The sequence below is a fragment of the Oncorhynchus gorbuscha genome, linkage group LG01 (genome assembly GCF_021184085.1).
Source record: "Oncorhynchus gorbuscha isolate QuinsamMale2020 ecotype Even-year linkage group LG01, OgorEven_v1.0, whole genome shotgun sequence".
Lineage (NCBI taxonomy): Eukaryota > Metazoa > Chordata > Actinopteri > Salmoniformes > Salmonidae > Oncorhynchus > Oncorhynchus gorbuscha.
Genome location: NC_060173.1, coordinates 99,787,584 through 99,808,420, shown reverse-complemented (window position 1 = coordinate 99,808,420; position 20,837 = coordinate 99,787,584). Strand labels below are relative to the sequence as shown.

General features: G+C 49.4%; 1 protein-coding gene across 1 annotated transcript in view; it reads left to right on the top strand.

The window, feature by feature from the left end:
* LOC124047367 (receptor tyrosine-protein kinase erbB-4-like) overlaps positions 1–20,837 on the top strand; it is a 615,153-nt gene that overhangs the window by 470,366 nt on the left and 123,950 nt on the right. Inside the window, exons 11-13 of the mRNA XM_046367795.1 lie at positions 2,665–2,755; positions 13,141–13,340; positions 19,599–19,731. Of these exons, the coding sequence (XP_046223751.1) occupies positions 2,665–2,755; positions 13,141–13,340; positions 19,599–19,731 (424 nt within the window). The remainder of the gene's footprint in view (positions 1–2,664; positions 2,756–13,140; positions 13,341–19,598; positions 19,732–20,837) is intronic.

Below are 20,837 nucleotides of genomic sequence, written 5' to 3'. Positions count from 1 at the left end.
AGACTGCCATTTGGGATATAACCTTGTAGACCCATGGCCAGGCATGCATGGCACCCCTTATCACCCTCCGTCTCACACACACACACACACACACACACACACACACACACACACACACACACACACACACACACACACACACACACACACACACACACACACACACACACACACACACACACACACACACACACACACACACACACACACACACATACAGACATTGATGCAAACACACACACTTATACATACATACAGGCATTGATGCACACACACACACACATACAGGCATTGATGCACACACACACACACACACACACACACACACACACACACACACACACACACACACACACACACACACACACACACACACACACACACACACACACACACACACACACACACACACACACACACACACACACACACACACACACACACCGTCATCCCTTCTGCTTCAACCTAGGGGTTACCATCTCTGAATTGTATAACTCTCAGATGACAGTCAGTGTAGGAGGCTACCATCTCACCCTACATCTCTTCTCCTGCCAAGTGTTCTTCTAAAACATAGCCCCTTGTTTTTATCTCCTTCCACGAGGTCAGTGCAGGCTTATCCAAACAGTACGGTCGGTGGGCCATCCACTGAAGCAATTTAGCATAAGTGAGGTTCCCAGTGCATGGCTTTGACTGTAATCATTGGTGCTTTAAAACTCTTAACCCTTGATCTGGTGCCTGTGGCCCTCCTCTCTGTAAGGCAATACTGGGTAATTTGTCTTTCGCATGGATGCGCCAGTAATGTGGCACTCAGTGAACCTAAACCCCCACACTACTCTAGAAGCTCTAGCATGCTCGGCTACTGACTCCATACTTTCAGCAGTTGTTTACTGCCCACAGGGGGTTAGAGAGAGAGAGAAAGAGAGAGAGAGAGAGAGAGAGAGAGAGAGAGAGAGAGAGAGAGAGAGAGAGAGAGAGAGAGAGAGAGAGAGAGAGAATAAGCTGAGGAGATATACAGTAGAATAAGGAGAACACCAACAGCTAGACCAGAACTTCCTGTACAGTAACAGAAAGGTCACTGGTTTGAATCCCGAGCTGGCAAGGTTGAAAAATCGGCCGTTTTCCCCTTGAGCAAGGCAGTAAACCCCCAACATGGGCACTGATGATGTGGACATTGATTAAAGCACCCCCGCACCTCTCTGATTGGGTTAAATGCGGAAGACACATTTCAGTTGAGTGCATTCAATTGTACAACTGACTAGGTATCCCCGTTTCCCTTCTCTATTGCTGCTGTTTGTTTCAAGCTGTTTGCCCAGGAAGGCAGGCAGGTACTTGTTAGCACCATTAGCAAGATGAAGTGATGAAGCGCCCTGCTCACCTCTCCAATCTCTCTAACTCTCCTCCCTAGCTCTCCTTCCCACCTCTCATCTCCCCATCTCCCACCTCTCCTCTCTAGGAAAAACAAACATATGCCTCTTGAGGAAAGACCATGAGACAGGTGGAGAGAGAAAGATAGAAAGAAAGAGAGACAAAGAGAGAATGAATGAGTGAGTGAAAGAGAGGTGAGAGAGAGGCTTGCCATTGCTTCCTGCAATTTTGTCATTAAGGCAATTACTGTCATCAGACACTAGCTCTAACGACTCAGATAGGAGCTAATCGTTGCCATTTTATATTGGAGGTTGCATTCAAGAATGCTAATGGCATAGAAAGCAGGTTGTGATGCATTTCATTCATATACATTTGATTAAGGTTCAACTTATAATGGGTTAGTCTGATGTAACAGTAATTATAGATGACTTTAGTCGCATCTGGCACTGAGCTAGATGGACCCATGGACTGCATCTGGAAGTCCCTAGATAGTGCATTACTTTTGACCAAAGCCCTGGTCCCTGGTCAAAAGTAGTGTGCTTTATAGTAAATATGGAACCATTTCAGAAGCAGCCAGTAGCTCACCCAGGAGAGAAACAGGACTGATGAAGACAGACTTGAAGGTTATCTGCCTCTTGTCAACAAGTTCTAAACAAGGTTCTTTTAGGAACTCATCTCACATAATCAGACTGGAAGATGCATTAATCAGGGATATGAACACATGCTGATATGACTGAGCCTCATACCTTTCATTAGATCCTCTCATATCCCTTACCAATGTAATGAATTTGTTTAAAGCCAATCAAAATATCAGTTATGGAACTATTATGAAATATATCCCTGGGAATATGCTGTCTGGAGTTTTCAAAGTAATTTGGGTATTTTGTGTTGTCCTTGGTCCTCATAACTTCCTAGCCTGTTTCCTCTCCTCTATCGCCTCCTCTCCTCCTCTCCTTTTCTCTTCTCTCCTCCTCTCTTCATCTGTCCATTCTGTTTGTCCTCTCCTGGCTGGAATGAGATTTCACCCCTCATCTCTAAATATTTAATTTATTGAATACATTATTACATTTTCTAAATGATCCATGGTCATCAGCTCAGCAATTCATTTAACCTGCTAAATGATTTAACGCCCAGAGGCAGTTACAGGAAATGCAAAAATATGTACAGTATATATCTTCATTGTCATATATTTGACATGTTTAACTGAAGTGAGTTAGGAATTTATGTGGATCTGGTAATACATCACAGATATATGATGTAATTTGATTGGCTGTGATGTGATTGGTTCTGTGCCTGTAGGTTTCCTGAACATCCAGTCGTGGCCAGAGAACATGACAGACCTGAGTGTCTTCTCCAATCTGGCAACCATAGGAGGCAGAGCTCTATACAGGTAAGAACCTGCAGTACATTACTACAGTATCTTAGTACAGTACATTAGTACAGTACATTAATACAGTACATTACTATAGTACATTACTACAGTATGGACCTGAGGATCTGGCAACCACAGGATGGAGAGCATTGAACAGGTAGGTCTGGAGCACGGAGCCCTGGGGAACACCTCTCACACATACTCTACAGCACATCATTATTTACCATACTTTGAGGTGTGTTAAGAATGTTGCACTATTTTAACAGGAGCTAGTGATTTACAATTAGGTTGTGTACAGTCAGTCTGGCATATAAGAATGGCTGTAATGTTGCTGTTCCTTTGAGATCCCATCAGAACAACCCCATAGCTTTCCAAATGGGTATATATAGTCAGCTAATTTGATAGACGGAATGTCATCACAATTGATCATGTAACATGCCAGAGTTTCCCCATGACTCCCATGCCTGCACACACACACACACACACACACACACACACATAGATCTGGCTCCCACGCCTGCACACACACACACACACACACACACACACACACACACACACACACACACACACACACACACACACACACACACACACACACACACACACACACACACACACACACACACACACACACACACACACAGACTGGCTCCCACGGCTGTACACACACACATAGATCTGGCTCCCACACCTGCACACACACACACACCTGCACACACACACACACACACACACACACACACACACACACACACACACACACACACACACACACACACACACACACACACACACACACACACACACACACACACACACACACACACACACACACACACACACACACACACACACACATAGATCTGGCTCCCACACAGGCACACACACACACACACACACGTACATAGATCTGGCTCCCACGGCTGTACACTCTCATTACCTTGATCTGTTAGCACTATGACAGCCATTATCCATTGCCATGCATGCAGGCAGACCCAAAGCACAGAACGTCAGTGACACTTGTACGCAGATACACATGCATACACACACATAGACACGCCATGGGGACACTACACTACAATCAAATCAAATTGTATTGGTCACATGCATATTTATCAGATGTTATTGCAGGTGTAGCAAAATCCTTGTGTTCCTAGTTCCAACAGTGCATTAATATCTAACAATTCACAACAATACACACAAATCTAAAGTAAAATAATGGAATTAAGAACTAAATATTAGGACGAGGAATGTCGGAGTGGCTTTGAGTAAAACACCGTAGAATAGAATACAGTATATACATATGAAATGAGTAAAGCAGTATGTTAACATTATTAAAGTGACTAGTGTTTCAGAGTACAGCAGTCACTTTAATCATGTTTACAGCAGTGGAGAGCCGGTAAGTCCACGAGGGCAGATTCACTGTGGGTTGAGAACCATTAGGATAGGTGATGATTTGTGGGTTGAGAACCATTAGGATAGCTGATGATTTGTGGGTTGAGAACCATTAGGATAGGTGATGATTTGTGGGTTGAGAACCATTAGGATAGCTGATGATTTGTGGGTTGAGAACCATTAGGATAGCTGATGATTTGTGGGTTGAGAACCATTAGGATAGCTGATGATTTGTGGGTTGAGAACCATTAGGATAGCTGATGATTTGTGGGTTGAGAACCATTAGGATAGCTGATGATTTGTGGGTTGAGAACCATTAGGATAGCTGATGATTTGTGGGTTGAGAACCATTAGGATAGCTGATGATTTGTGGGTTGAGAACCATTAGGATAGGTGATGATTTGTGGGTTGAGAACCATTAGGATAGCTGATGATTTGTGGGTTGAGAACCATTAGGATAGCTGATGATTTGTGGGTTGAGAACCATTAGGATAGCTGATGATTTGTGGGTTGAGAACCATTAGGATAGCTGATGATTTGTGGGTTGAGAACCATTAGGATAGCTGATGATTTGTGGGTTGAGAACCATTAGGATAGCTGATGATTTGTGGGTTGAGAACCATTAGGATAGGTGATGATTTGTGGGTTGAGAACCATTAGGATAGCTGATGATTTGTGGGTTGAGAACCATTAGGATAGCTGATGATTTGTGGGTTGAGAACCATTAGGATAGCTGATGATTTGTGGGTTGAGAACCATTAGGATAGGTGATGATTTGTGGGTTGAGAACCATTAGGATAGGTGATGATTTGTGGGTTGAGAACCATTAGGATAGGTGATGGTTTGTGGGTTGAGAACCATTAGGATAGGTGATGATTTGTGGGTTGAGAACCATTAGGATAGCTGATGATTTGTGGGTTGAGAACCATTAGGATAGGTGATGATTTGTGGGTTGAGAACCATTAGGATAGGTGATGATTTGTGGGTTGAGAACCATTAGGATAGATGATGATTTGTGGGTTGAGAACCATTAGGATAGGTGATGATTTGTGGGTTGAGAACCATTAGGATAGGTGATGATTTGTGGGTTGAGAACCATAAGGATAGGTGATGATTTGTGGGTTGAGAACCATTAGGATAGGTGATGATTTGTGGGTTGAGAACCATTAGGATAGGTGATGATTTGTGGGTTGAGACCCATTAGGATAGGTGATGATTTGTGGGTTGAGAACCATTAGGATAGGTGATGATTTGTGGGTTGAGAACCATTAGGATAGGTGATGATTTGTGGGTTGAGAACCATAAGGATAGGTGATGATTTGTGGGTTGAGAACCATTAGGATAGGTGATGATTTGTGGGTTGAGAACCATTAGGATAGGTGATGATTTGTGGGTTGAGAACCATTAGGATAGGTGATGATTTGTGGGTTGAGAACCATTAAGATAGGTGATGATTTGTGGGTTGAGAACCATTAGGATAGGTGATGATTTGTGGGTTGAGAATCATTAGGATAGGTGATGATTTGTGGGTTGAGAACCATTGGGATAGGTGATGATTTGTGGGTTGAGAACCATTGGGATAGGTGATGATTTGTGGGTTGAGAACCATTGGGATAGGTGATGATTTGTGGGTTGAGAACCATTAGGATAGGTGATGATTTGCTTTGGTGACATTAACTAACTAGCTAGCAGTTTATTTTCAAGATATTACTGCCGTTAACATCATTATACGCTATTAGAGCTTACAGTAGACATAGCAGCTTATGTTAGCAAGCAGAGAGAGTGGGTGTGAGAATGACATGTTAACAATTTAAAGTAAACACACGCACATACACACTCACACACATCGTGGCCTATCACTAAGTGGAGAGCTGTGTTCTTGTTAGTCTGAGTGCCTCTGTACACTCCCCACTCCCTCTCTTCAAGGCTCTTTCTGGGACGTAAAGACCCTTTCAGAGAGAAGGAGAGAGAGAAGGGAGAGAGAGGTAGAGTGCCTTTGGTACTCTATCTGTAGGAGCATGCTGTGCGCATCACAGGGATTGAAGACACTGTCAAAGTGTTTTGTAAAGATTTACAGATCCATGTCAGTTGGTTTGCTAACAGTCTAACACACTCTCCATGCAGGAATAACATCATCTGTGTATTAACTTGAAATTAATCTATTTTCTTATTACCCACCTGTCTTTATTTTCTCTCTCTGACCTTTCTCTTTCCATCTCTACCTTATTCTGTCTGTTTCTCTTTCCATCTCTACCTTATTCTGTCTGTTTCTCTTTCCATCTCTACCTTATTCTGTCTGTTTCTCTTTCCATCTCTACCTTATTCTGTCTGTTTCTCTTTCCATCTCTACCTTATTCTGTCTGTTTCTCTTTCCATCTCTACCTTATTCTGTCTGTTTCTCTATCTTTCTCCTCACCCTTTCTGTCTGTCTCACTCTGTCTGTTCTTTTTCAACTTCTCTCACCCTTGTTTACTCCTCCTCCATCTTACCTCTCACACCATTCTCTTTCTCTAACGCCTCTCTCTTTCTTCCATCTTCCCTCTCTCCCCTACTCTCTTTCCCCTCTCCTCTCCTCTCCTCTCCCCCTCTCTCCCCTACTCCCTTTCCCCTCTCCTCTCCTCTCCCCCTCTCTCCCCTACTCCCTTTCCCCTCCCCTACTCCCTTTCCCCTCTCCTCTCCTCCTCTCTCCCCTACTCCCTTTCCCCTCTCCTCTCCTCTCCCCCTCTCTCCCCTACTCCCTTTCCCCTCTCCTCTCCCCCTCTCTCCCCTACTCCCTTTCCCCTCTCCTCTCCCCTACTCCCTTTCCCCTCTCCTCTCCTCTCCCCCTCTCTCCCCTACTCCCTTTCCCCTCTCCTCTCCCCCTCTCTCCCCTACTCCCTTTCCCCTCTCCTCTCCTCTCCCCCTCTCTCCCCTACTCCCTTTCCCCTCTCCTCTCCTCTCCCCCTCTCTCCCCTACTCCCTCTCCCCCTCTCTCCCCTACTCCCTTTCCCCTCTCCTCTCCTCTCCCCCTCTCTCCCCTACTCCCTTTCCCCTCTCCTCTCCTCTCCCCCTCTCTCCCCTACTCCCTTTCCCCTCTCCTCTCCTATTCCCCTCTCTCCCCTACTCCCTTTCCCTTCTCCTCTCGTCTCCCCTTCTCTCCCCTACTCCCTTTCCCCTCTCCTCTCCCTCTCCTCTCCCCTACTCCCTTTCCCTCTCCTCTCCCCTCCCCCTCTCTCCCCTACTCCCTTTCCCCTCTCCTCTCCTCTCCCCCTCTCTCCCCTACTCCCTTTCCCCTCTCCTCTCCCTCTCCTCTCCCCTACTCCCTTTCGCCTCTCCTCTCCTATTCCCCTCTCTCCCCTACTCCCTTTCCCTCTCCTCTTCCCCTCTCTCCCCTACTCCCTTTCCCCTCTCCTCTCCTATTCCCCTCTCTCCCCTACTTCCTTTCCCCTCTCCCCTCCTCTCCCCCCTCTCCCCCTACTCCCTTTCCCCTCTCCTCTCCTCTCCCCCTCTCTCCCCTACTCCCTTTCCCTTCTCCTCTCCTCTCCCTCTCTCCCCTACTCCCTTTCCCTCTCCTCTCCTCTCCCCCTCTCTCCCCCTACTCCCTTTCCCCTCTCCTCTCCTATTCCCTTCTCTCCCCTACTCCCTTTCCCCTCTCCTCTCCTCTCCCCCTCTCTCCCCTACTCCCTTTCCCCTCTCCTCTCCTCTCCCCCTCTCTCCCATACTCCCTTTCCTGTCTCCTCTCCTCTCCCCCTCTCTCCCATACTCCCTTTCCCTTCTCCTCTCCTCTCCCCCTCTCTCCCCTACTCCCTTTCCCCTCTCCTCTCCTCTCCCCCTCTCTCCCCTACTCCCTCTCCCCCTCTCTCCCCTACTCCCTTTCCCTCTCCTCTCCTCTCCCCCTCTTTCCCCCTACTCCCTTTCCCCTCTCCTCTCCTCTCCCCCTCTCTCCCCTACTCCCTTTCCCCTCTCCTCTCCTATTCCCCTCTCTCCCCTACTCCCTTTCCCTTCTCCTCTCGTCTCCCCTTCTCTCCCCTACTCCCTTTCCCCTCTCCTCTCCCTCTCCTCTCCCCTACTCCCTTTCCCCTCTCCTCTCCCCTCCCCCTCTCTCCCCTACTCCCTTTCCCCTCTCCTCTCCTCTCCCCCTCTCTCCCCTACTCCCTTTCCCCTCTCCTCTCCCTCTCCTCTCCCCTACTCCCTTTCGCCTCTCCTCTCCTATTCCCCTCTCTCCCCTACTCCCTTTCCCCTCTCCTCTTCCCCTCTCTCCCCTACTCCCTTTCCCCTCTCCTCTCCTATTCCCCTCTCTCCCTACTTCCTTTCCCTCTCCCCTCCTCTCCCCCTCTCTCCCCTACTCCCTTTCCCCTCTCCTCTCCTCTCCCCCTCTCTCCCCTACTCCCTTTCCCTTCTCCTCTCCTCTCCCACTCTCTCCCCTACTCCCTTTCCCCTCTCCTCTCCTCTCCCCCTCTCTCCCCTACTCCCTTTCCCCTCTCCTCTCCTATTCCCTTCTCTCCCCTACTCCCTTTCCCCTCTCCTCTCCTCTCCCCCTCTCTCCCCTACTCCCTTTCCCCTCTCCTCTCCTCTCCCCCTCTCTCCCATACTCCCTTTCCCCTCTCCTCTCCTCTCCCCTCTCTCCCATACTCCTTTCCCGTCTCCTCTCCTCTCCCCCTCTCTCCCTACTCCCTTTCCCCTCTCCTCTCCTCTCCCCCTCTCTCCCCTACTCCCTTTCCCCTCTCCTCTCCTATTCCCCTCTCTCCCCTACTCCCTTTCCCTCTCCTCTCACCTACTCCCTTTCCCCTCTCCTCTCCCCTACTCCCTTTCCCCACTCCTCTCCCCTACTCCCTTTCCCCTCTCCTCTCCTATTCCCCTCTCTCCCCTACTCCCTTTCCCTTCTCCTCTCCTCTCCCTCTCTCCCCTACTCCCTTTCCCCTCTCCTCTCCTCTCCCCCTCTCTCCCCTACTCCCTTTCCCCTCTCCTCTCCTATTCCCTCTCTCCCCTACTCCCTTTCCCCTCTCCTCTCCTCTCCCCCTCTCTCCCCTACTCCCTTTCCCCTCTCCTCTCCTCTCCCCCTCTCTCCCCTACTCCCTCTCCCCCTCTCTCCCCTACTCCCTTTCCCCTCTCCTCTCCTCTCCCCTCTCTCCCCTACTCCCTTTCCCTCTCCTCTCCTCTCCCCCTCTCTCCCCTACTCCCTTTCCCCTCTCCTCTCCTATTCCCCTCTCTCCCCTACTCCCTTTCCCTTCTCCTCTCGTCTCCCCTTCTCTCCCCTACTCCCTTTCCCCTCTCCTCTCCCTCTCCTCTCCCCTACTCCCTTTCCCCTCTCCTCTCCCCTCCCCTCTCTCCCCTACTCCCTTTCCCCTCTCCTCTCCTCTCCCCCTCTCTCCCCTACTCCCTTTCCCCTCTCCTCTCCCTCTCCTCTCCCCTACTCCCTTTCGCCTCTCCTCTCCTATTCCCCTCTCTCCCCTACTCCCTTTCCCCTCTCCTCTTCCCCTCTCTCCCCTACTCCCTTTCCCTCTCCTCTCCTATTCCCCTCTCTCCCCTACTTCCTTTCCCCTCTCCCCTCCTCTCCCCCTCTCTCCCCTACTCCCTTTCCCCTCTCCTCTCCTCTCCCCCTCTCTCCCCTACTCCCTTTCCCTTCTCCTCTCCTCTCCCACTCTCTCCCCTACTCCCTTTCCCCTCTCCTCTCCTCTCCCCCTCTCTCCCCTACTCCCTTTCCCCTCTCCTCTCCTATTCCCTTCTCTCCCCTACTCCCTTTCCCTCTCCTCTCCTCTCCCCCTCTCTCCCCTACTCCCTTTCCCCTCTCCTCTCCTCTCCCCCTCTCTCCCATACTCCCTTTCCCCTCTCCTCTCCTCTCCCCCTCTCTCCCATACTCCCTTTCCCTTCTCCTCTCCTCTCCCCCTCTCTCCCCTACTCCCTTTCCCCTCTCCTCTCCTCTCCCCCTCTCTCCCCTACTCCCTTTCCCCTCTCCTCTCCTATTCCCCTCTCTCCCCTACTCCCTTTCCCCTCTCCTCTCACCTACTCCCTTTCCCCTCTCCTCTCCCCTACTCCCTTTCCCCTCTCCTCTCCCCTACTCCCTTTCCCTCTCCTCTCATATTCCCCTCTCTCCCCTACTCCCTTTCCCCTCTCCTCTCCTCTCCCCCTCTCTCCCCTACTCCTTTTCCCCTCTCCTCTCCCTCTCCTCTCCCCTACTCCCTTTCCCCTCTCCTCTCCTATTCCCCTCTCTCCCCTACTCCCTTTCCCCTTTCCTCTCCTCTCCCCCTCTCTCCCCTACTCCCTTTCCCCTCTCCTCTCCTCTCCCCCTCTCTCCCCTACTCCCTTTCCCTCTCCTCTCCTATTCCCCTCTCTCCCCTACTTCCTTTCCCCTCTCCCTCCTCTCCCCCTCTCTCCCCTACTCCCTTTCCCTCTCCTCTCCTCTCCCCCTCTCTCCCCTACTCCTTTCCTTCTCCTCTCCTCTCCTCTCTCCCATTCCCCCTTTCCCCTCTCCTCTCCTCTCCCCCTCTCTCCCCTACTCCCTTTCCCCTCTCCTCTCCTATTCCCTTCTCTCCCCTACTCCCTTTCCCCTCACCTCTCCTCTCCCCCTCTCTCCCCTACTCCCTTTCCCCTCTCCTCTCCTCTCCCCCTCTCTCCCATACTCCCTTTCCCCTCTCCTCTCCTCTCCCCCTCTCTCCCCTACTCCCTTTCCCTTCTCCTCTCCTCTCCCCCTCTCTCCCCTACTCCCTTTCCCCTCTCCTCTCCTCTCCCCTCTCTCCCCTACTCCCTTTCCCCTCTCCTCTCCTATTCCCCTCTCTCCCTACTCCCTTTCCCTCTCCTCTCACCTACTCCCTTTCCCCTCTCCTCTCCCCTACTTCCTTTCCCCTCTCCTCTCCCCTCTCCCTTTCCCCTCTCCTCTCCTCTCCCCCTCTCTCCCCTACTCCCTTTCCCCTCTCCTCTCCTCTCCTCCCCCTCTCTCCCCTACTCCCTTTCCCCTCTCCTCTCCTATTCCCCTCTCTCCCCTACTCCCTTTCCCTTCTCCTCTCGTCTCCCCTTCTCTCCCCCTACTCCCTTTCCCCTCTCCTCTCCCTCTCCTCTCCCCTACTCCCTTTCCCCTCTCCTCTCCCCTCCCCCTCTCTCCCCTACTCCCTTTCCCCTCTCCTCTCCTCTCCCCCTCTCTCCCCTACTCCCTTTCCCCTCTCCTCTCCCTCTCCTCTCCCCTACTCCCTTTCGCCTCTCCTCTCCTATTCCCCTCTCTCCCCTACTCCCTTTCCCTCTCCTCTTCCCCTCTCTCCCCTACTCCCTTTCCCCTCTCCTCTCATATTCCCCTCTCTCCCCTACTTCCTTTCCCCTCTCCCCTCCTCTCCCCCTCTCTCCCCTACTCCCTTTCCCCTCTCCTCTCCTCTCCCCCTCTCTCCCCTACTCCCTTTCCCTTCTCCTCTCCTCTCCCTCTCTCCCCTACTCCCTTTCCCCTCTCCTCTCCTCTCCTCTCCTCTCCCCCTCTCTCCCCTACTCCCTTTCCCCTCTCCTCTCCTATTCCCTTCTCTCCCCTACTCCCTTTCCCTCTCCTCTCCTCTCCCCCTCTCTCCCCTACTCCCTTTCCCCTCTCCTCTCCTCTCCCCCTCTCTCCCATACTCCCTTTCCCTCTCCTCTCCTCTCCCCCTCTCTCCCCTACTCCCTTTCCCTTCTCCTCTCCTCTCCCCCTCTCTCCCCCTACTCCCTTTCCCCTCTCCTCTCCTCTCCCCTCTCTCCCCTACTCCCTTTCCCCTCTCCTCTCCTATTCCCCTCTCTCCCCTACTCCCTTTCCCCTCTCCTCTACTCCCTTTCCCCTCTCCTCTCCCCTACTCCCTTTCCCCTCTCCTCTCCCCTACTCCCTTTCCCCTCTCCTCTCCTATTCCCCTCTCTCCCCTACTCCCTTTCCCCTCTCCTCTCCTCTCCCCCTCTCTCCCCTACTCCTTTTCCCCCTCTCCTCTCCCTCTCCTCTCCCCTACTCCCTTTCCCTCTCCTCTCCTATTCCCCTCTCTCCCTACTCCCTTTCCCCTTTCCTCTCCTCTCCCCCTCTCTCCCCTACTCCCTTTCCCCTCTCCTCTCCTCTCCCCCTCTCTCCCCTACTCCCTTTCCCCTCTCCTCTCCTATTCCCCTCTCTCCCCTACTTCCTTTCCCTCTCCCCTCCTCTCCCCTCTCTCCCCTACTCCCTTTCCCTCTCCTCTCCTCTCCCCCTCTCTCCCCTACTCCCTTCCCCTCTCCTCTCCCACTCTCCCCCTTCCCCCTTTCCCTCTCCTCTCCTCTCCCCCTCTCTCCCCTACTCCCTTTCCCCTCTCCTCTCCTATTCCCTTCTCTCCCCTACTCCCTTTCCCCTCACCTCTCCTCTCCCCCTCTCCCCCCTACTCCCTTTCCCCTCTCCTCTCCTCTCCCCCTCTCTCCCATACTCCCTTTCCCCTCTCCTCTCCTCTCCCCTCTCTCCCCTACTCCCTTTCCCTTCTCCTCTCCTCTCCCCCTCTCTCCCCTACTCCCTTTCCCCTCTCTCTCCTCTCCCCCTCTCTCCCCTACTCCCTTTCCCCTCTCCTCTCCTATTCCCCTCTCTCCCCTACTCCCTTTCCCCTCTCCTCTCACCTACTCCCTTTCCCTCTCTCTCCCCCTACTTCCTTTCCCCTCTCCTCTCCCCTACTCCCTTTCCCCTCTCCTCTCCTATTCCCCTCTCTCCCCTACTCCCTTTCCCTCTCCTCTCCTCTCCCCCTCTCTCCCCTACTCCCTTTCCCCTCTCCTCTCCTCTCCCCCTCTCTCCCCTACTCCCTTTCCCTCTCCTCCTCTCCTCTCCCCCTCTCTCCCCCTACTCCCTTTCCCCTCTCCTCTCCTCTCTCCCTCTCTCCCTACTCCCTTTCCCCTCTGCTCTCCTCTCCTCCTCTCTCCCCCTACTCCCTTTCCCCTCTCCTCTCCTCTCCCCCTCTCTCCCCTACTCCCTTTCCCCTCTCCTCTCCTCTCCTCTCCCCCTCTCTCCCCTACTCCCTTTCCCCTCTCCTCTCCTCTCCCCCTCTCTCCCCTACTCCCTTTCCCTTCTCCTCTCCCAGTGGTATCTCTCTCCTTGTGTTGAAGCAGCAGTGGATCTCGTCCCTCCAGCTCCAGTCCCTGAATGAGATCAGTGCTGGTAATGTGTACATCACCAATAACAGTCAGCTGTGCTACTACAACACCGTCAACTGGACCGGCCTGTTCAGAGCCAACAACCAGAAGGTCCTCATACGCAACAACAGAGACCCTAAAGAGTGTAGTGAGTCACACGCACGCATGCACACGCACACACACACACACACAGGCGCGTACACACACACCACACAGGCGCGTACACACACACACACACCACACAGGCGCTCACACACACACACACACAGGCGCGTACACACACACACAGGCGCTTACATACACACACAGGTGCTTACACACACACACACACACACACACACACACACACACACACACACACACACACACACACACACACACACACACACACACACACACACACACACACACACACACACACACACACACACACACACACACACACACACACGTACACACACACACACACACACACACAGACGCTTACACACACACACATAGAGGTACACACACACGCACGTACACACATACAAACACATGCCCACACAAATGCATGCACACAAGTCTGTGTATACACAAACATACACACACACTCAACTAATTTCAGTCCTAACCCAACTTAGATCTGGATGCTGTTTCTGATACTGTTTTTTCAACATTGTACAGTCAAATCTTGTAAATCGTGTAATTGGACTCAGTTACCACTGGTTCCTCTCCTACCAATCTCTCAATCTTAGGCATTCATGTATTAATGTAAATCAGTTACAGGTAGTGGTTAGAGCATTGGGCCAGTAACCAGAAGGTTGCTGGATCGAATACCCCGAGCTGGGTTAAATGCAGAAGACATATTTCAGTTGAATACAATCAGTTGGACAACTGACTAGGTATCTCTCTTCTCCTCACTCCTCTTCTTCTTCCTCCTCTCTTCTCCTCACTCCTCTTCTTCTTCCTCCTCTCTTCTCCTCACTCCTCTTCTTCTCACTCCTCTTCTCATCTTCTTCTTACTCCTCTCTTCTCCTCACTCCTCTTCTCCTCACTCCTTTTCTCTTCTTCTCCTCTTCTCCTTTTCTCTTCTTCTCCTCTTCTACTCTTCTACTCACTCCTCTTCCCCTCTTTCCCTCTTCTCCTCACTCCTCTTCTACTCTTCTACTCACTCCTCGTCTCCTCTTCTTTTCTTCACCTCTTCTACTCAGTCCTCTTCTCCTCTTCTACTCACTCCTCTTCCCCTCTTCTCCTCTTCTCCTCACTCCTCCTCTACTCTTCTACTCACTCCTCTTCCCCTCTTCTCCTCACTCCTCTTCTCCTCTTCTACTCACTCCTCTTCCCCTTTTCTCCTCACTCGTCTTCCCCTCTTCTCCTTACTCCTCTTCTCCTCTTCCTCTCTTCCCCTCTTCTCCTCTTCCCCTCTTCTCCTCACTCGTCTTCTCCTCTTCCCCTCTTCTCCTCACTCCACTTCTCCTCACTCCTCTTCTCCTCTTCCTATCTTCTCCTCTTCCCCTCTCCCTCTCTTCTCCTCTTCCTCTCTTCTCCTCTTCCCCTATTCTCCTTTTCTTCTCTTCCCTCCTCAGCAGTCTTCAGGTGTCACACACTATTAGCTGGCTGACTTTGAGAAGTTGGACTGTGTCTATTAGTCAGACAGTTCTCCTTCACTGTGTGTTTGTGTTTGTGTGTGTGTGTGTTACCCTAGCCATAGCACAAGGTGGAAAGACAGGCTCTACCCCCCAGCTGCTACCTCCCTACTCATGAGGGTTTCTATGCAGGTTGTGTAGTCAACCTTTGATAAGGAGAAGAAAATAGAGACGGTAGCCTCGTGAAGTGTTCACCAAGCACACTCACTTTAATTACTACTTAGCTTATGGTCTTAATCCATACATAATGCACTACTTTAATATGTACACTATAGTAATACAGTACACTACTTTAAGTAGTGCATTTTCTATGTATGGAATAGAGCGTCATTTGGGATGCAGCTTTACATGTTTAGGCCTCGTCTTCTCTTTATCCCTGAAAAACGGGGATGAAATCAAATGGACCTGTGGTTCTTTCTTCTTCCTTTTCTCCTTATTTTTCATTCAGAAGTAGGATGTTTTGATGCATGATGGGTATTGTCTTCCGTTGACGTCGGCCCATTGTTGGAAGCCCTCTCTCGGCTCTGGTTACTTGGCTCGTTTGACAATCCCCTCCGGCGTCTCCGCGTTTCCCTGAAGATGGACCTGGCTCAGCGTTTGACGTCAATAGAGTCCAAACTGTGTGTTTTCAATGGGAGTCAGAAACTTTGATGTCGGCATCTTTTTGATCCCATTGTGTACTGTCTCATTACAACTCTCTCTCTCTCTCTCTCTGTCTCTCTCTCTCTCTCTGCCTCTCTCTCTGCCTCTCTCTCTCTCTGCCTGGTTGCCTACGTCTTCGATGCACACAGTGAAGCACTGGAACAGAAATGCTTTTGTTTCACACGAATAGCAATGCTTTCTCTCTCTCTCTCTCTCTCTCTCTCTCTCTCTCTCTCTCTCTCTCTCTCTCTCTCTCTCTCTCTCTCTCTCACTCACTCACTCACTCACTCACTCACTCACTCACTCACTCACTCACTCACTCACTCACTCACTCACTCACTCACTCACTCACTCACTCTCCCCCTCCTCTGTCGTGCATGCGCTTTTCATTTTCACATTTCTTAAGCATTCTGGACATGACACCAAAACACAGAATGACCCCTGACCTACATTTGGCCTGAACCTCAAAGTCAGGGTGGAATGATTATGACTGTGGGGGCTCTGTCTCTGGTGCCCAACAAACACATGCAGTCTCTTTATGCTTCTCCGGTGGGAGGGGAAGCCAATACAGAGCCAGTGACAGGGCAGAACAGAGGGGTGCAATGCTGAACTAGGCCAGGCCAGACAGCCTGTTGCTCTCTGCTGCTGTAGACCTGCCAGACACCACATTCGGCCGCAAGGGGAATGGAATCACTTCTGACATTTTGGCTACATCCCAAATGGTAGCATATTCGCTATGTAGTGCACTACTTTTGACCATTGTGCATAGGTCCCTGGTCAAAAGTAGCACACTGTATTGGGAATAGGGTGCCATCTGAGACACAACCGTTGTACGTGATAGTAGCCCCTCAGACCCTCAATGTCCTCACAATGTCCTCACAATGTTCTCACAATGTTGGGTAACAATCTTAGAACCTAGAAAGGAATCTGTAGTGTGTGCTGGCCAGCTCCTCCATTTGAACAGTCTGTGACGATAGTACCAACCGTATATAAACGGAGCTGCAGAGGGACCTCACTCCTGGTATTATTATGCACCGATAGTAGGCTACTCATGCTGCAGTGGTATGGCATCCGTCCTCTCATATCAGTTGAGTACAGAGATCCTATTTCCTGCACAGAGGGACTTAAAGATCTCTCTCTCTCTCTCTTGTTTCCTTCATCATTGTATTTGCCAGCGTTTACTGATGCTGAATATAGATGATAAAGTTAAGGGCAAATGTTCCACTTTCTGTCTTTGTTTTCCCTCCTTTTGTTTCCCCTTGTCTTATCGTTCGTCATCAGTGTTAGCTTGTACCAGGTGTTATCCAAGCTACTTTAGTACCCTGTCACTGTTTGGTCAGCACTATTATAATGGAAGAACACAGCTACAGCTGGGGGCACATTCAGCTCCACAGTGTGTCTCCTCTCACAGACGTGTGTTGTGCATGTTTGTCCCTCTCTGCTGTAGATACGTGCTCTAAATTCACTATGCACTTCTAACAAAGGGCTTTGATATATATCTCCATGGTGGGTCTGGCTGCCATTACCTGTTCCAGATCACAGACAGAGAGACAATTAGCATTTGACCATGGATCCACCCTCCCTCAGATGGACAGAGAGGAGGACAGAGAGTTGAAACCTCTGTTTTACTGACTGGCCTTATATGAACACACACTCTATTGTTTGGTTCAGCCAACTGCTGGGTTACAAGTTTTAAAGCAGGGTTGGGTTATTGGTGCTGGGTTATTGGTGCTGGGTTATTGGTGCTGGGTTATTGGTGCTGGGTTATTGGTGCTGAGTTATTGATGCTGAGTTATTGGTGCTGAGTTATTGATGCTGAGTTATTGATGCTGAGTTATTGATGCTGAGTTATTGATGCTGAGTTATTGATGCTGGGTTATAGGTGCTGGGTTATTGGTGCTGGGTTATTGGTGCTGGGTTATTGGTGCTGGGTTATTGGTGCTGGGTTATTGGTGCTGAGTTATTGATGCTGAGTTATTGATGCTGAGTTATTGATGCTGAGTTATTGATGCTGGGTTATAGGTGCTGGGTTATTGGTGCTGGGTTATTGGTGCTGGGTTATTGGTGCTGGGTTATTGGTGCTGGGTTATTGGTACTGGGTTATTAGTGCTGGGTTATTGGTGCTGAGTTATTGATGCTGAGTTATTGATGCTGAGTTATTGATGCTGAGTTATTGATGCTGGGTTATAGGTGCTGGGTTATTGGTGCTGGGTTATTGGTGCTGGGTTATTGGTGCTGAGTTATTGATGCTGAGTTATTGATGCTGAGTTATTGGTGCTGGGTTATTGGTGCTGGGTTATTGGTGCTGGGTTATTGGTGCTGGGTTATTGGTGCTGGGTTATTGATGCTGAGTTATTGGTGCTGGGTTATTGGTGCTGGGTTATTGGTGCTGGGTTATTGGTGCTGGGTTATTGGTGCTGGGTTATTGGTGCTGGGTTATTGGTGCTGAGTTATTGGTGCTGGGTTATTGGTGCTGGGTTATTGGTGCTGGGTTATTGGTGCTGGGTTATTGGTGCTGAGTTATTGATGCTGAGTTATTGGTGCTGGGTTATTGGTGCTGGGTTATTGGTGCTGGGTTATTGGTGCTGGGTTATTGGTGCTGGGTTATTGATGCTGAGTTATTGGTGCTGGGTTATTGGTGCTGGGTTATTGGTGCTGGGTTATTGGTGCTGGGTTATTGGTGCTGGGTTATTGATGCTGAGTTATTGGTGCTGGGTTATTGGTGCTGGGTTATTGGTGCTGGGTTATTGGTGCTGGGTTATTGGTGCTGAGTTATTGGTGCTGGGTTATTGGTGCTGGGTTATTGGTGCTGGGTTATTGGTGCTGGGTTATTGATGCTGAGTTATTGGTGCTGGGTTATTGGTGCTGGGTTATTGGTGCTGGGTTATTGGTGCTGGGTTATTGGTGCTGGGTTATTGGTGCTGGGTTTTTGGTGCTGGGGTTATTGATGCTGAGTTATTGATGCTGGGTTATTGGTGCTGGGTTATTGGTGCTGGGTTATTGGTGCTGGGTTATTGATGCTGAGTTATTGGTGCTGGGTTATTGGTGCTGGGTTATTGGTGCTGGGTTATTGGTGCTGAGTTATTGGTGCTGGGTTATTGGTGCTGGGTTATTGGTGCTGGGTTATTGATGCTGAGTTATTGGTGCTGAGTTATTGGTGCTGGGTTATTGATGCTGAGTTATTGGTGCTGGGTTATTGATGCTGGGTTATTGGTGCTGAGTTATTGGTGCTGGGTTATTGATGCGGAGTTATTGGTGCTGAGTTATTGGTGCTGAGTTATTGGTGCTGAGTTATTGGTGCTGGGTTATTGATGCTGGGTTATAGGTGCTGGGTTATTGGTGCTGGGTTATTGATGCTGAGTTATTGGTGCTGGGTTATTGGTGCTGAGTTATTGGTGCTGAGTTATTGGTGCTGAGTTATTGGTGCTGGGTTATTGATGCTGAGTTATTGGTGCTGGGTTATTGATGCTGAGTTATTGGTGCTGGGTTATTGATGCTGAGTTATTGGTGCTGGGTTATTGATGCTGAGTTATTGGTGCTGGGTTATTGGTGCTGAGTTATTGGTGCTGAGTTATTGGAGCTGAGTTATTGGTGCTGAGTTATTGGTGCTGGGTTATTGGTGCTGAGTTATTGGTGCTGAGTTATTGGTGCTGAGTTATTGGTGCTGGGTTATTGAGATATGAGGGTGGCAGGTAGCCTAGCAAATAACAGTGTTGGGCCAGTAATGGAAAGGTCACTGTTTTGAGTGCACAAGCCAACTAAGTGAGAAGTCTGTAAATGTGCCCTTGAGCAAGGCACTTAACCCTATTTGCTCTGAATAACAGCGTCTGGGCAATTACTAACATGTAAGATTGAAAAAAGGCCTTCTAGCCTTCTTTAGAGCTTAAGTAATTTAATCACTTCTGGGTTAGGGTTATGGTTAGGGTTAGGGTTAGGGTTAGGGTTAGGGTTAGGGTTAGGGTTATGGTTATGGTTACGGTTAGGGTTAGTCAATGGTTCCAACAATATTTTTCAGATAAAGTCAAACATTTATAAATACTGTGAGTGTCCAGTACCTAACCCTGTCATGCTACTGTGGATGGTGTTTGACCTTCTGTCTGACCCCTAACCCTAACCTGTATTCTTGTGTTTCTCAGCTACTGAGCAGATGGTGTGTGACCCTCTGTGTTCGGACGCTGGCTGCTGGGGGCCAGGACCAGACCAGTGCCTGTCCTGTCGCTACTTTATTAGGGGACGCATCTGTGTGGACACCTGCAATCTCTATGAAGGGTGAGTTACAGGTGACAGTTTCAAACAATGAGAGATACTGTAGACTCTTTACAGTATAACACAATGACATTATGACAGTATCACTCTCAATATGCATGAAGATAAAGGCAAATATAGCCGTCAAACTAACAAATCTTTAACTTTTACCTCATTATAAGTTACGACTTCTTTTGGTGGCTTCTAGGTCTGAATTGTTTTGATGTAGTGATTTTTTTCAGTACACTCTCAGAAATAAAGGTGTATATTTGTTCCTAAAGGGTTACAGCCGCTTGTCACTGGGGTGGGACCCTGTAAGGTCCTCTTTCATAGTTTTAGTTATAGGTCCAGTTGTATTGTACCCAAAGTTCACACCTCAGATAGTACCATTCTCCACAGGTACAAAACCAGGCTTTTTCCTTTATATATATACGTACCACCACAGTAACAAAGCCATTCATTCCATGTACTGAATATAGCACAAATGAACAGTTAAACTGGTACAACACTTCCATTCACGGATGGGCAAAAATAAAACTGAAAACCACGCCCCCACTAAGCCACAACTCCAATATAATTTTCCGTTGTTCCTTGCCTTTTTGAGTGAATTGTGCTAGTGTGTTAGTGACAGAGACATGGTTGTAGAATTCATTCATTTTCAGTTATTTGGCCTTCACCAAGTGAGATACTAGATGCATATTATCATTAAAATTAAACTCTTTATGACCACACATATATTGTAAGGCCTTATTTTTAGGCCTAGCTTTACCCTAATACAGTTGTTACAGTAGTTAAATGTATGTTATCATTGTGTCGCATATTATTAATCAATCAACCAATGTACATGCAAAAACACAGATATTCCCAAAAAATCACACCAAAAATCTACCCGTGGTAGAGCATGCTGGACAATATGATAATTATAATAATGATGGTACAAATATTGTCTTTTTAAGGAACCACACCAGTGACAAAGCCAATAGTTCCTTTTAGGTGGCAAAAATTCATCATTGTACCTTTTGGTGGGTATTGAGGGTACACAAAATATGGGAAACAGAAATGTACCTTCACGTTGTACCCCTATTTTTGAGAACGAGCGTGTGATGATTGTACCTTAATATTCAAAATAT